Genomic DNA, 13,841 nt, shown 5'->3' on the forward strand with positions numbered 1-13,841 from the left:
CACAATGGCTGGCATCAGATGGGAAATGGTGTTTGCTAGGTGGGAAAGGCTGCCCTGCCCTTCTCCACCACGAGCCTGTTTGTGGACAAATACATTAATTCAAGGTCCCAAATGACTTCAGTATTTCAGGCTACTAGCCTGCTCAACTCCCATTGAAGCCTTGTTTATCAATGCTAACAGCCTATTTCGCAAGGCAGGCCTTTATTTTGGCTGACATTCTGTATTCCAAAAGGTTGATGTAACACGGGTCACAAATGTCCGGTGACAAATCTCTTCCATCCTCTCTAATTTCCATGTGAAATCAACTTGCATGTAGCCCAGATTATATACAGCCAAGCAAGGAGACGGTGTCTTGGCACAAGCACGTTTAAATCCCCCAGGTGCAAGGAAGGAGAAACAAAGATTCATTACAGTAATAAAGTTTCAGCCTTCTAGGGATGAGGTCAAATGAGAGCAGCAGAGCACTGGCTACCAGGAGAGCAGATCTTATGTCCATGGGAGCCATCAATAAACCTTCCAACACGTGTCTGTCGAGTAGGGTCCATTGAGGGAAAATATCTACCTTATCACTGAACATTTCACAGGGCAAGAAATGTTCATTGGGCAGTGTTGCACAACTAGGATTTTTTTGTTTTCTGTCTAAATTTGCTTTCCTAGCTTATTTACCTTTGAATGTGGTCATTCAAAGTAGTGAGTTCTGTCAATTTGTATGTTTAGTCCAATGGAAAAACACTGCACTATTTTGACACTTAGCAATTTTGTATTTACTGAGAATCCTTTCTTTGTAATGATGGAAATTCAGTGTTTAGGGTAGGAATTGTTCATTTGAATCAAGTCTGGAAACTGCAAGGATGCACACCAGAATGCTGCCCACTTCTTTAGAGTCAATTAAAATGTGCATTCTCCTTAATACACTACTACATATTAGTATGGTTTTTACAGACTAAAAGCTGCTGCTGAAAATGATAATGCAAACTGGAAAGTACAACTAATATCTAGGTTGCAGCATGCTGCAATTCCTGAGAAACAGGAGCCTCCTGGGAGCAGTGTAGGTGGTATTCACTCACTTTGGAGCCCCAATGTTTATACCAAATTGCATTTCCCTGCCACTGTGCATGCCAGAGCCTGCCTTAATTTAGACTCTGCCCTCATAAGACCCTGATCTCCCTCCACTGCTCCCTGCTGAGGCACGAGCAGCAGCCAGAATCTCCCAGGACAGGTCTCCAGAGCCTCTTGCCCCTCCACTCAGTTCAGCAGAATTTCATGACATATACATTAACATGGATTTAATTTGGTACTTCTCCAAATGTCAGCTGCAAAAACGGGGCTGAGGAGGAGGAGGGAAGAAAATTCCACAAGCAAGTGTGCTACCTGCAGGCCAGTAGTTCCATTAACTTTTCCAGGAAAAGGCAGGCACTCTTGTTTCTAGCAGTCTATCAGTTTTCTCCCTATATATATATGTACTCTTTGCCTAGGTCATAAAGTGTCTAAATGAAAATTTATTGCAGGGAGTGGCTATTGATTTGCAATCCTGCACATCTGGAAGACATGATCCTAAAAGAATGTCCATTCTTTGAACTAATGAAAATTTAAACTCTAGTATAAAATAAATTGTTTCAGGATAAAATTAACTGCCATTTTGAATGAACACCTTCGAGGCTTGGGTTATTTTATAGCTAAATCCTGTTTACAAAATATACCAGAGAAGTTTCAGTGATATTTGTGGGGCTGATTGAATTCAGTGAAGCCACACTGGAGATTTAGAGCAGTTAATTACACCCTCCCAAGTATATTGCAGAGAATGGTTACATGACAGCTGCTTCTCAGGCTCCCTGATGTCAATGGGATGGATTCTACAGTAGTCTCTCTTAAGATCAAGAATTTTTTCTGTGAATGAAACAAGCTAGTCTATGACCAAGCAGTTAAAGTAAACTCCCTCTCTGGGAGGGAATCCAGGTTTCTCCCTCTGTCACTTTGTGTTTCATTCAGTCATATCTCTGCCAAAACCAGGGAGTTCAAGGACTAAGCGTAAATTTCCTGTCAATTCCTGTCCAAGTCCTTGCTGCTGACATCCTGACTCACTGAAGAGGAAGATATTATCTACCTCTGTCAACAAACATTCTTCTTGCAATTCCTAGGGCAGGACTAACTCTTCACCTGTAAGGTCAGAGCTACGTAAAGTTGGGAAGGATATTTAACAAATTACTCTGACATGATGTACACAGGAAAAACAATGCAGTCAGCTAAGGCCAGCCACAAAACCTGGTTTCCTCACATTCTCCCATCACAAAAACCATATAAACATTTGGCACTTTCACTAGCACTATGCACCAACATGTTGACTCTTTGCTCATCTGAAGATAAATTACATAAATTAATTTCACCGTAAGCTTCTTAGTGATAGATCTTGTATCTACCTACCATCCAGGCTGTCTGTTTTATATGTGCAGATTGCACTTGCATTAACTCAAAACAAGCAAAGAATCTGCCTTTGTTTAGAGAGTCATAGAATACTCTGAGGTGTAATGGACTTAAGATCCAACTCTTGAGTAAATGACTCATCGGGGGGATTGAACCCACAACCTTGGTGTCATTATTGTTATTAATATTATTGTTATTATTTGTGTACTGTGCTCTAAGCAACTGAACTAATATCAGAAAGATGACTGTATTCCAACCAAATATCAAATTTAGCCACCTTTTGCTTGAGCAAAGCCATCACTTACTTTCCCTCCCTCCACCTGCCAATGCATATCTTTTCTTGTGTAAGTATTGCAATAAGGTATTACAGTAACAGTCACTATAACACTGGTAATGATATCACTAATAATAATTATCTTGAACTAATATAGTGCCTTTCTTCTGGGGATCACACTGTGCTTTAAAATCATCAATGTGTGCATTAGATTTGTTACCCCAACTTATAAAAATGCATCTGTCAAGAAGATGAAGAATCAGTCTGCAAACAAGCTAGTGATACTCTAGTAACACTATGAAACTTGACAAGTGGAGTATATTATTCCACTTCTTCAGACATCTCAGTTTTATCACTGGATCTATCTCTCATCTTCATTAATTACTATTGAAATTGCAGGCAGTAATCCATTAACCATAGAACAAGCAGGAAACAGAGTATTCAAAGGATGATGAATCAGTGCTTAACTAGCCAAAACATGACAAGCAAAGCTTGCTGCCGTCACTGGTGATTCCCCAAGAAAAGCATTTATGTAACTGTACAGTTATACATAATTACACAATGATAGGTGTCCTACTTACACACTAGGTCTGTTTGTTCCCTGCAATTTTCATAGTGCCCAATGTCTCATAAAAGCAGTTATTCAGACTGATACAGGTGACAGTAAAATTAATAATTTCAAATGGTAGGTTCAACTCAGACAACTCCAGGCTTGGAGAGCATCAGTTCTGGAAATGAACTTAAAGCCTGGCAATGCTGGCTGGGATTGAAGAAAAGCTCAGGAAACAGAACTGGCCTTCCTAGAGGAATCACACTTCTCTGTAACAAACTGCCTGGTTTATGTTTCCTCCTTGGAAAATTACAGCTGGGATTATTGGAGCTGCTTCAGAGTCAAGAATCTGTATCCCAGATGGAAGTTGCATCCTACTTCCAAGTATAGTCCCATTCACTTCTTTTCCTGCTGCCCAGGAAATCCTAGCAGACAAGCAGTAGCTTGCTAATAGCTCACCTGCCTGGTTGGAGTGAGTTTTGCCTCTGCTGGAGTCTGTTTCTGCTCACTCCAGTGAAAAGCAGCACCATCTGCAGAGGGCTGCTTCAGCCCAAGATGTTTTAATAACACTAGAGAAGGGATCTTGTGTCTGCTTAGTGTTTGGGCTATGACTTGTATTACTGATTTATAATCTTCAAGTATCAGGCCAAATTGCTTCCTGCTTAAAGTTGGAAACCCATCAAAAGCAGTGATATCTCCCTTTCTTCTGCCAGCTGTAACATGGTCAGACAAGAATGTGGGGCTAAGACTGCTGGTTGCTATGTTGGGATGGGAGATGTGCCTGACTAGCGTGCATTAAGACACACTAAAGATCACATTGCTCCACTTCTCTGAAAAAATACTTATATCAAAAATACTTATATTCCAAGAGCAATTTCCTAGATGTAATCAGTCATGCTTACTGATGTCAGTGCCAGGGATGGGGTTTCAGTGACTCCAGTCATGCTAGGCCTGCCCTTCAGGGACAACACAGTGCCTGAAAAGAGACCTGAATCCTGGTGCTTGTTTTGCACCAGCTGAAGTGTTTGCTAAGTCCACATCATCAGCACCTGTGTGATGACACCAACTCTGTCATCACTCAAGGAGTGTTACTGGGATGTCACAGGAAGCTGGGGAATGCCCTGCTCCTGGGAAAGCAGCTGATGAATGGTAAAGGTGCTACATGGGAAGGCAGGGGATGAGACTGCCTTTCCATGTTGGCAGGGCAGCTCTGTGGGGACCAGCACCTTCACCCTCAGAAATGCAGCCCAAACAGCTGGGCACCAGAGACAAAAGAGCCTCCAGACTCTGAAATCTGCAGGAGACTTTTCAAAAACCAAATGGTATCAAACCCAGGAAGAGGGAGAAAGGGGAAACACTCCTTTGACCAATCATGGAGAAAACAAGTATGGTCTGACCCAGCAGAAATGACACTGAAATCAAAGATGTGGGCTGCAAGGGTTGTCGTCATTAGCAATAAAAAAAACCAAATTGCAGTTTAGTAAGAGCTGACCAATATACTAGGTGGCAAAGTGTGAGTCAAAGCAAGTGCAGAGCTGTGAGTCATCCACCTCAAAGGGCTTTATCCTTGGATAAAAGTCAAAGAGACAGCTCAGGCAGCAAAAAGGAGTGTAGGAGAGGACAGAGACGTTAGCAGAGCAGTGGGCTTCCTCACAGAGCAGTGGAGGGCAAGGCAGCTATTGGCCAGTTATGCTCCCTTACTGTTATTTCTGGCCAGGTACACAAAACTCTGCATGTTTCACAACTACACAGGTCAGCCTCCTGCTCTGGGGAACTTCACCTGCAGCACAAACAAGAACTAGATCAAGAGCAGAAAGAGGGAAGTGGTACAGAAAGCAAGTCACATCACTAAGGGTGTGTGTTGGTGTGTGTGTATGTTGAAATGAACAAACATTTATCAAGATTTTTCTCCTGTAGTCCATTTACTGTGACTTTATTACTGATACAAGTGCAGGCACTTGAGCTGAAGGAGCAATACAGCAATTAGTCTGCTGACATGGCTTGGTCTTATGAAGTAAGATGAAAAGCAAGAAACTAACAGAGAAAATTACAGGTCAGATAAAGGCAACTTTGATAAGGATCAATGCCATTTAAGAGGGTGAAAACACAAAGAAGTTCTTTCAGGTGGGATGGAGAGAGAAAAAAAGGATAGAGAAGATGATGAGATGGTTAGAAGGCCATAGAAGAGAAAGTAGAGGATGACACACTGTTGAGCATCACACACATCTAAACACAGTGACATGAGTCAGTTCTAGATTACAGGGAAACACAAGCAGTGACAGGAAGAAGCAAAGAAAATGAATATGCAGCATCTCATGCTGCTCAAGGACAGTAAATACAAGAGGCAGGGTAGAAAGATTAGGAAAATGGCCATGGCAATCACATCTATAGTGTCTTATAGGGCGCTGCTTAAAGAAATTCCAAAGGTCTCAGGAGAAATCAAACCATAGATTTACCATCAGAGGATTGAAGCTAAGAGAGAATGGAGCCAAAGCAAGTTTCCATGTCCCCAGCTCAGCTTCAGAGTGCAAATCTAAATCAGCTCCCTTGATTTAATGTGTGTTTTCCATGTTTTACAATACAGGAGATGACAACAGAACCTGGCTCACTTATATCCTAGGCAAGGCAGGCAGGAGCTGAAGCAATTGAAACCAGTGGAAGCTGTGCTGAAATAAGATAGGAAAAGAATTAAATAGGTGGGGGAAATCCCAAAGGTTTTACATATTTTGTGCAACTTAATCTTAGGACTTCTTAGGTCCAGTTTTAAGTAGTGCTTCCATATTATCATTATCCCTCAATATCCCCCCACTTATTTCCTTGCAGTCCCCATATCAGGTGGGAGAGCACACCTTTCCAACTTTAAACATAATTTTGGTCCCACAAACACTTTTGTAGTCACTACTTTTTTACACTTTGGTAGAAGATATAGAGCTTTGGGGAAGGAATAATCTGAAATAATTAAAATAAGTAAAACCTCTGGATACTGACGATCCAGAACCATAAATTAGCAGCCTGAAAATTAACCCTACAAAAGGCTGAAATCAGGAGAACACGTGAAATATCTACAATTGTTACCTAATTTTTGAAACATTACAGATATTTTTAGGCATGGGATCTTTAACATACAAAAATATAACCTGGCTTGTTTACAAAATAAACAACTACATATTTTTAAAAATTTTGTGTAATGACAAACATGCCCAGTATTAATGCATTATAGTGACTTCTGTGTCTGTCTCCTGACAACAATCTCTAGAGGAGAGAAAGAATGATTGTTAAACTGGAAAGCATCAGTATGATGAACTTATAAACAAAAAGGAAAGTTATGTCTGCAGAGCTTAGAAACAATATGTAAACAGAAAACAAATGTCACCATGCAGATACATGATGTATGTTTGTACAGAGAAAGCTTGGAAAAAGAACACAATATCCCTGTATTTATTCATTGTAATGTATTACAGCACAATATTTAGGGCATATAATAGGCTGTCAAATGAAATAACTTTCATATAATATAAGCTACAGAAAGCATTTTAGAGATTGAAGTGCAACCATAATAACATTTTCAACATTACCTTAACAATCATTTCAGCATATTCATTCTGGGAGAAAGAAACTTGCATGAAAAATTATTTTTTATTCTCCCACCTTCAAACGTGCATTTTTTTCTTAGCAAAAATTAAAATCAAGTGAGCAGGCTGGATTTTTCACTTCTCTGCTAACTATACAGTTATCCATGTAAATAACTTGATGTACATTTATAATTTTACTGAAATCAATGTGTGGGATGATCCATCTTGGAGCATCAGTAGAAAACTGAAGTTGCACAATAAATGCAACAAAGTAGATTATAAAACAGCAGGTGCAAAAAGGCTTAAGAAAAAAGAACATCTAGAGCACAACTGAGTAATTGTTTATTTTATGTCTGTCCATGTACTGATGGTCTGAGCACAACTATTTACAAGAGCCACTGTTCTTTTTCACTGTAATAATTATTGTTGCTTATTCCAGTAACTTCAAAACCCCTAAACTAACTAACAAACAAAACCCCCAGATCAAACACGATGTATTAGAAATGCAATGGATGATTTGTGGATCATTAAAAACGCATGCAACTCCTTTCCCTATCCAATAACTCAACAACTGCAGAAGTATTTTAGATTTTATTAAAAAATCCAGGAAACTTATAAGTCTCATTTTACACTCCACCAGGACACACATATTGGTTTAGCTTTTCCTTGCAGCTGCTGGACAAGCAATCAGTTTTCCAGCAGCTGATGGGCTGCGGGTCAGGAGACATGCAGCCTCCAAGGGGCAATTCCAATCAGCCTCTTCCACAGAAGAGTTACCAGTTCTGTAACCACAGAATCATGAGGTTTGGAAAGGCCTCTGAGATCATCAATACCAATGTCTGACCCAACACCACCAGGTCAACCAGACCCGGGCACAAAGTGCCAGTTCCTTAAACACCTCCGGGGACAGTGACTCCACCACCTCCCTGGGCTGCGCATTCTAATGTCTAATCACCCTGTGAAAAAATTCCTCCTGATGTCCAACCTAAACCTTCCCTGGCACAGCTTGAGGCCGTGTCCTCTCGTCCTGCTCTGGCTGCTCGGGAAGAGAGACGGACGCTCCCCTGGCTACCAGCTCCTTTCAGGCGACCGCAGAGAGCCATAGGGTCACCCCAGTGTGCCAGCCCGATCCGGGCCCTGCCAGCGGGGCTGGCAGCGGGAGCGGCCCGGGAGCTGCGACTGGGGCGGCGGAGCGCGGGGCTGCCACACGGGAGGGAGCCCTGACTGCCCGCAGCGCCCCGGTATCCCGCTGTGCCCCGCTATCCCGCTGTGCCCCGCTATCCCGCTGTGCCCCGCTATCCCGCTGTAGCCCCGTACATACACTGCGCCCCGTACATACACTGCGCCCCGGTACTCCCGCTGTAACCCCGTACTCCCGCCGCGCCCCGGTACGCCGCCGCTGGGCTCCGGCCGCCCCCCGCGCTCCGCAGCCGCAGTTCCGGCGGCGGGAGGAAGCGCGGGGCCGCTCCGCTGCGCTCCGCTCGGCTCCGCTCGGCTCGCCGGGGGATGCGGGAGCGCTCCCGCCCCCGCGGCCGGCGGGAGGCGGGTGGCGGCGGCGGCGCGGGCGGGGCGGACGAGTCGCCCCGCGGAGAGCGGCGGGGGGACGCGGCGGCGGGCGGCGGGCACGGGCCGGCCATGGAGGAAGGTGAGGGGCGGCTCCTCAGGCCGCGGAGCCGGGGCCGGGCGGAGGGGGTCGGGCACAGGCCGCTGGTCAGGCCGGCGGTGCGGCCGCCCCCCGCGCTGTGTGCCGGGGCCGTGCCGGGGCCGCCGCGCACGGACGGAGGTGATACACCGGGTGAGGCACACGGGCGGCCTTTGGGGCCCAGCCCGCCCCGGCCGCCCCTCGGGCCCAGCCCAGCCCGTGCTTTGCAGCCCGAGCGGAGGCCGGGCCGTCTCCAGGGGACGTGGGGTCTTCTCTGCCCTCGCCTGGCATGGTGTGTGGGCAGAGCGCCCGGGGCAGCATCTGTGGGCTCCGTGCATGTCTCCGTGACTGTACTTTCTCTTTGGCATCCTTCCGTATGTTTTAGTCAGTCCTCCCTCTCGTTAAGTATTCGAGAGCATCCAAAAGAGGGCTACGAAGGTGGCCAAGGGCCTTGAGGGGAAGCTGGATGAGGAGCGGCTGAAGTCATTTGGTTTGTTCAGCCTGGAGAAGACTGACTGAGACCTTATCGGAGCCTGCAGCTTGGTCAGGAGAGGAAGAGCAGGGACAGATCCTGATCTGTTCCCGGTGGTGACCAGTGGCAGGACCTAGAGCTGTGTATGGCGGGTTAGGGTGGCATTTGGAGGAGGCTCTTCACTTAAAGGGTGGTTTGGCACTGGAACAGGCTCCCAAGGGAAGTGGATGCAGCACCGAGCCTGACAGAGTTCAAGAAGCGCTTTGACAGTGTTCTCAGGCACATGGTGTGATTATTGAGGTGTCCTGTGCAGGGCCAAGAACTGGAGTTGGATCATCCCTGTGGGTCCCTTCCAACTCAGGATATTCTGTGTTTCTGTTTCACTTTTAGCCCCTACGCAAGTGTTTTTCTCCATGTCTTTTCAGTGCAAACCCCCTTCGTAGGGAATAGGAGATGGTGTTTAGTTTTCTTGGAGAAATCAGCAGAAACAAAACTGTTAATAAGCACCCAGAAAAATACAGGAGCAAAACAAGCATATGCAAATCTGTCCCATGGCATATATTCCAGCATCCTCAGCAGGGGTACTTTCTGAGTTGCACATGGTTTCTGTATGTTTGGGAGTCTCCAGTTGATTGTCCTCCACAACTGCATCCGTCTTCTTATCAATCTGTGCAAACTCTTGGTTTACAGAACATTCTTTGGGTAGGAGTGTTCTGTGTGAAGGTGATGTGCAATGAGCTGGTTCTTTTTAGCCTGACTCACTAGGTCTGTTTGAGAACTTTTTGTATTAGAAAAGGTGAATCACTGCTCATTATTCAGTGTGGTTGTGCACTTCACTAACTAATAGACGTCTGGCATGTTTCTGTTGGTCATCCTCTTCTAGGCTGAGGCATCTTCAATTTGCTTCCCCATTCCTTGTGTGGGAGCTATGTATGACTTAAATCACCCTCATGGTCCTTCTCTGAAAGTTTCCCAGCTCTATCTTACCCTTCTTTAGATGAAAGGACTACAGACAGTGCTCAATTGATTAGGAAAGTAGATTACTATAGTGGCACAAAGTAGGAATGAGTTATGTTTTTCTCAAGCAGAAACACAAAAATAAGTGGAATGCATGTTTTCTGAAAGAGGACTTATTTCAACTGGGGTCTTACAGGGAGCTGAAAACCAGATGAAAAATTATGTGCTGGATGGAGAGACTATGTCATCAGTTCAAAATTCTAGAGAATTCTTAGTTGTTACCTTGTTTGACTTTCATTTCACTCTGTGTGAAGTATTCAGTGAAGTGAAAATAGCATTTGTTTGTAGCAGCAGCAAGAATCAGAAGTAACACACTCACATCTTTGTGTTATTGCTTTGGGGGGGAATATGTTGTGCAGTCTTCAAAACAGAGATGAAGATAATTTGCTGATTGAGATGTTTTTGTTTCAGAAGTAGAATTTTAAATTGTTAATTCTCTGGGAGCTTTCTGTAACTGCTGTTAATGCTATACTTGATAAGTTTGTTGCACTTCTGCTATGGTTCACTTCTCTGCCAGAGAAGCAAAGGCCTTTTCCTCCAGTGTTCTCAGTGCTGTTGCTTTGGTTATAACTAGAATGACAGGGGCACTCAGTTGTCCTTCCAAGCACATATGTGCCCACTTTAGTGATCTAGGGTTTTCTCCCTGTGTTTTATTTTGCATGATACAGATGATTTTTAACTGAAGTGCTTGGTGTTTGCATTGCTGATAAACTTCCCGTATACATGTCATGAAGAGATGCTGGTATGCATTTTATTTTGGATTGACATGATGATAAATGATACTGAACACTCTGTACCTTGTGTTATTTAGAATATTTACAGTTCTTTTCTTGTTTAAGAAGGTAGACATTTTCTCTTCATTCCATGAAAAATGTTACCATTGAGATCTTGGTTTGTTCAGAAAGATTTATAAATTGCTCTGTTGACACACTGGTGTCCTGGTCCAGGCAGACATTCCTTTAACCATTTTTATTTCTATCTCTAGTTTCTAATTTTTAGATCTAATAGCTGGGAATGAAAAATAGAGTTGAAGTAATATACAACCAGAGTACTTAAAAGCTTTATTGTGAGGTGTGAAGATTGACACTTCAAGTTTAAGGTTGGATGGGTTTATGAAAGAGCTGTTTTAAGTCCAGAGGAAAATTGGTGGCTGCAAAATTTCAAGCAATGTTGGACACAGGTCAAACAGAGGAGGTAAAAAATCTGGAGAGTGAATTACAGTTAAAACTTTTCATTACACTTCCAGAATGACATAAATATTGTGGGGTATCTTTAATATAGGAATTATAAGATACGTTTGCAGTGAGTCTTTTTGCATGTAGATTTGCAGTCTGTGAATTATCCTCATTGCCTTTCAGACTATAAAATAAGTGGAGCAGGACTTCAAACTGCTGCTGCACACAAAAAAACTTAACAAGAGCCCTTGTTCTTGTGATGTGATCTATGTGGCTGAGCAGACTGGGCTTTTTAATTATATATTAGGCTAAATATTGGTAAATCTGCTTAGTTCCAGTATATCCAAAAGCAGGAAAAAGTGATAGTAAATTTGCTTTATAAAAGCCTTTGCCATATAAATAATAGGCATCTCAATTTAAAAGTATTGGATTAGCCCAGCTTATGTATTGCACTGGTATAGCAGCATAAAACCAGGATGAGAGTAGAATGGAATTGGCACCAGTTTCTCCTGGTGTCTGTATCAGCTTATCTAAACTCCTGATTTCCTTCATTTGTGTTCACCAAATGGAATAAACCAGTTAGCTTCCAGTTTGGATTTGGCTTATCCCAGAGTGTGACCTCAAGAAAATACTCTTATTTTTCCTAAGGAATAACATAATAATTTATTCCTGTAGTGTTATATTGTTGTATTAGTTGAGCATATGACATACTTTAGTTAAGGCTTTGTCAAATACATCTTTCATGGGATTGAATCAGTAGCAGTAACTGGCTGCTACCTGCTGCTGGGTGGATTTCCCAGTGTGATTTTAGGTATTGTGTTGCAATAACTTAAAAAAAAATGTCTTCAGGGGCAGCTGACCTTCGACAGAGAAAGAAACAAAACTGCACAGAATCTGACAAAATGGCTCCAGAGGAGAGAAACAAAGAAAATCCAAAGCTGGGAAAGTCGCCAAAATGTAAGCTACAGAATTTTTAGCTGACTTTTGATTGTTTTTTTCATTATTCTCTTACATTTTATGGGAAGATATTTGTAGCACAGTAATTCATAACAGACTCACTTTGAATTAGGTTTTTGAATATTTCAAGAGAAAACAGGCATGCACATTAGAGTTCTTTAATAATGACATTTTATGTATTGGAGAGTGAAATGGTAGTCTTGGACTGTTTCAGGCTTGGGGAAGGGAGGTAGAGGCAGGGGAGTTAAGAAATTTACTGTTAACTATTTGCATACAAATAAATATTTTTATGGCTCCTGGAAAGATCATCTGGTTGGAAGCTGATACATATTAAGTAATGGTACTGAAACAAGAACAGACAAAAAGTCCTTACAGCTTTTCAAGAAACAGAACTAAAACTGAACTAAACAGAACTAAACTGAACAGAACTAAATTAGGTATAATTTTAGGCAAATGCTCACCAAGCTACCAAAAGATTTTATGTTAAAAGTACATACTGACTTGAGGGAGCTACAGATGAAGTAGGCATCCTTTGAGTGAGTTTGGTAAAATTCAGATTTGTTCGTTCCTATTTTCAAAAACAGAATGGAAAATAGAATGTCTCCGAAAATATGTTAGATGTGTTATGCCACCTGTCTGTTAATGTCTTTAAGAAGTTTGTGGTGTCTGGGTGGAATCTAGAGTTGCTCTGTTTATCTGGAAGAGGCCTTTTTGAAGCTTCTTGGAATTCATTTGAAAACAAAGCTTGCTGGAGTAAATTTTCAGTGTAGTGTGTGGGTATTTTGTCTCAAGGACCTGTGAAGCAATGATAACAACTGAGAAAGAAAAGTACAAGGCAGGAGTAACAAAACAGTTTTCAATGTATCTGTGCTGCTGATGGTGTGATAGTTCTCATGCCATTAAGTTTTCTTGTTGTTCACAAATAACAATCACGTGTGGGAGGTACTGTTTGTTTGTCAGTCCTCTGGACTATTTCAGTTTTTCCACTGTTCATTTTCAGATATGTTAATCCAGCGTTTTGCAAAGCTTTTCTTTGGCTGTCTGGCAGCAGTCACCAGTGGAATGATGTATGCTGTGTACCTCTCAACATATCATGAGCGGAAATTCTGGTTTTCCAGCAGGCAGGTAAAGATAAACTACTGCAACAAAAGCCAGATTGTGTCCTTGAAATCAAATCTGATCCATGTCATGTTGAAACTACTTGCAGAATCCTGTGTTCTTCTACTGAGGCCTCTGTCTTTGAAACTGCTTCTTTTTTTTTTTTTTTGTCTTCTTTCTTTTCTTTTTTTTTTTTTTTTTTTTTTTGTCCTCCTGCTAACAGTTGTCATGGCTTTTCATGCTTTGGTATGTTTTTCCATGCTACCCTGTATCTTTAAAACACCTTTGTAAAATATGAAAAAATAACTGAAGCATACTGGGATTGCAGAAGCTAATCAACAGGAATATGTGTTGGGCTTTTGGGGGTGGGTTTTTTGTGTTTATTTTGTGATTTTGGGGTCAGGTTATGTTTTTTGGTTGGTTGGTTGTTGGTTTGGTTTTGTTTTCTTAAGAACTCCATTATTAAGTGAAGTATAGAAAGTTGAATGAAATTCAGGTTTGTGAATATGAAAAGATCCTGTGGATTTTGTGCTGACTTACAATGTGGATTTGAGTTACTCTGCTTCCAAGCATGTTTGCTAAGTTACAGAGAGCCTCATGTACCTCATGGAAATGCTGTGAAGATTAATGTTTTGTGGAATATTTTGAAAATGTACAGTGAAG

The 13,841-nt window shown here is 42.4% G+C and overlaps 1 protein-coding gene across 3 annotated transcripts in view; it reads left to right on the forward strand.

Moving 5' to 3' along the window:
- The first annotated feature begins 8,188 nt into the window (after positions 1-8,188).
- DPY19L4 (dpy-19 like 4) overlaps positions 8,189-13,841 on the forward strand; it is a 31,171-nt gene continuing 25,518 nt past the window's right edge. The window contains exons 1-3 of one of the 3 annotated variants that reach the window (XM_079301573.1): positions 8,189-8,462; positions 11,973-12,080; positions 13,081-13,205. In XM_079301573.1, the coding sequence (XP_079157699.1) occupies positions 8,324-8,462; positions 11,973-12,080; positions 13,081-13,205 (372 nt within the window). In that variant the 5' untranslated portion in view covers positions 8,189-8,323. Of the gene's footprint in view, positions 8,463-8,815; positions 8,834-11,972; positions 12,081-13,080; positions 13,206-13,841 lie in introns of those variants that run through there. The other 2 variants (XM_079301571.1, XM_079301572.1) reach the window with 2 other exon arrangements.

This window comes from Erithacus rubecula (assembly GCF_903797595.1).
Source record: "Erithacus rubecula genome assembly, chromosome: 3".
NCBI lineage: Eukaryota > Metazoa > Chordata > Aves > Passeriformes > Muscicapidae > Erithacus > Erithacus rubecula.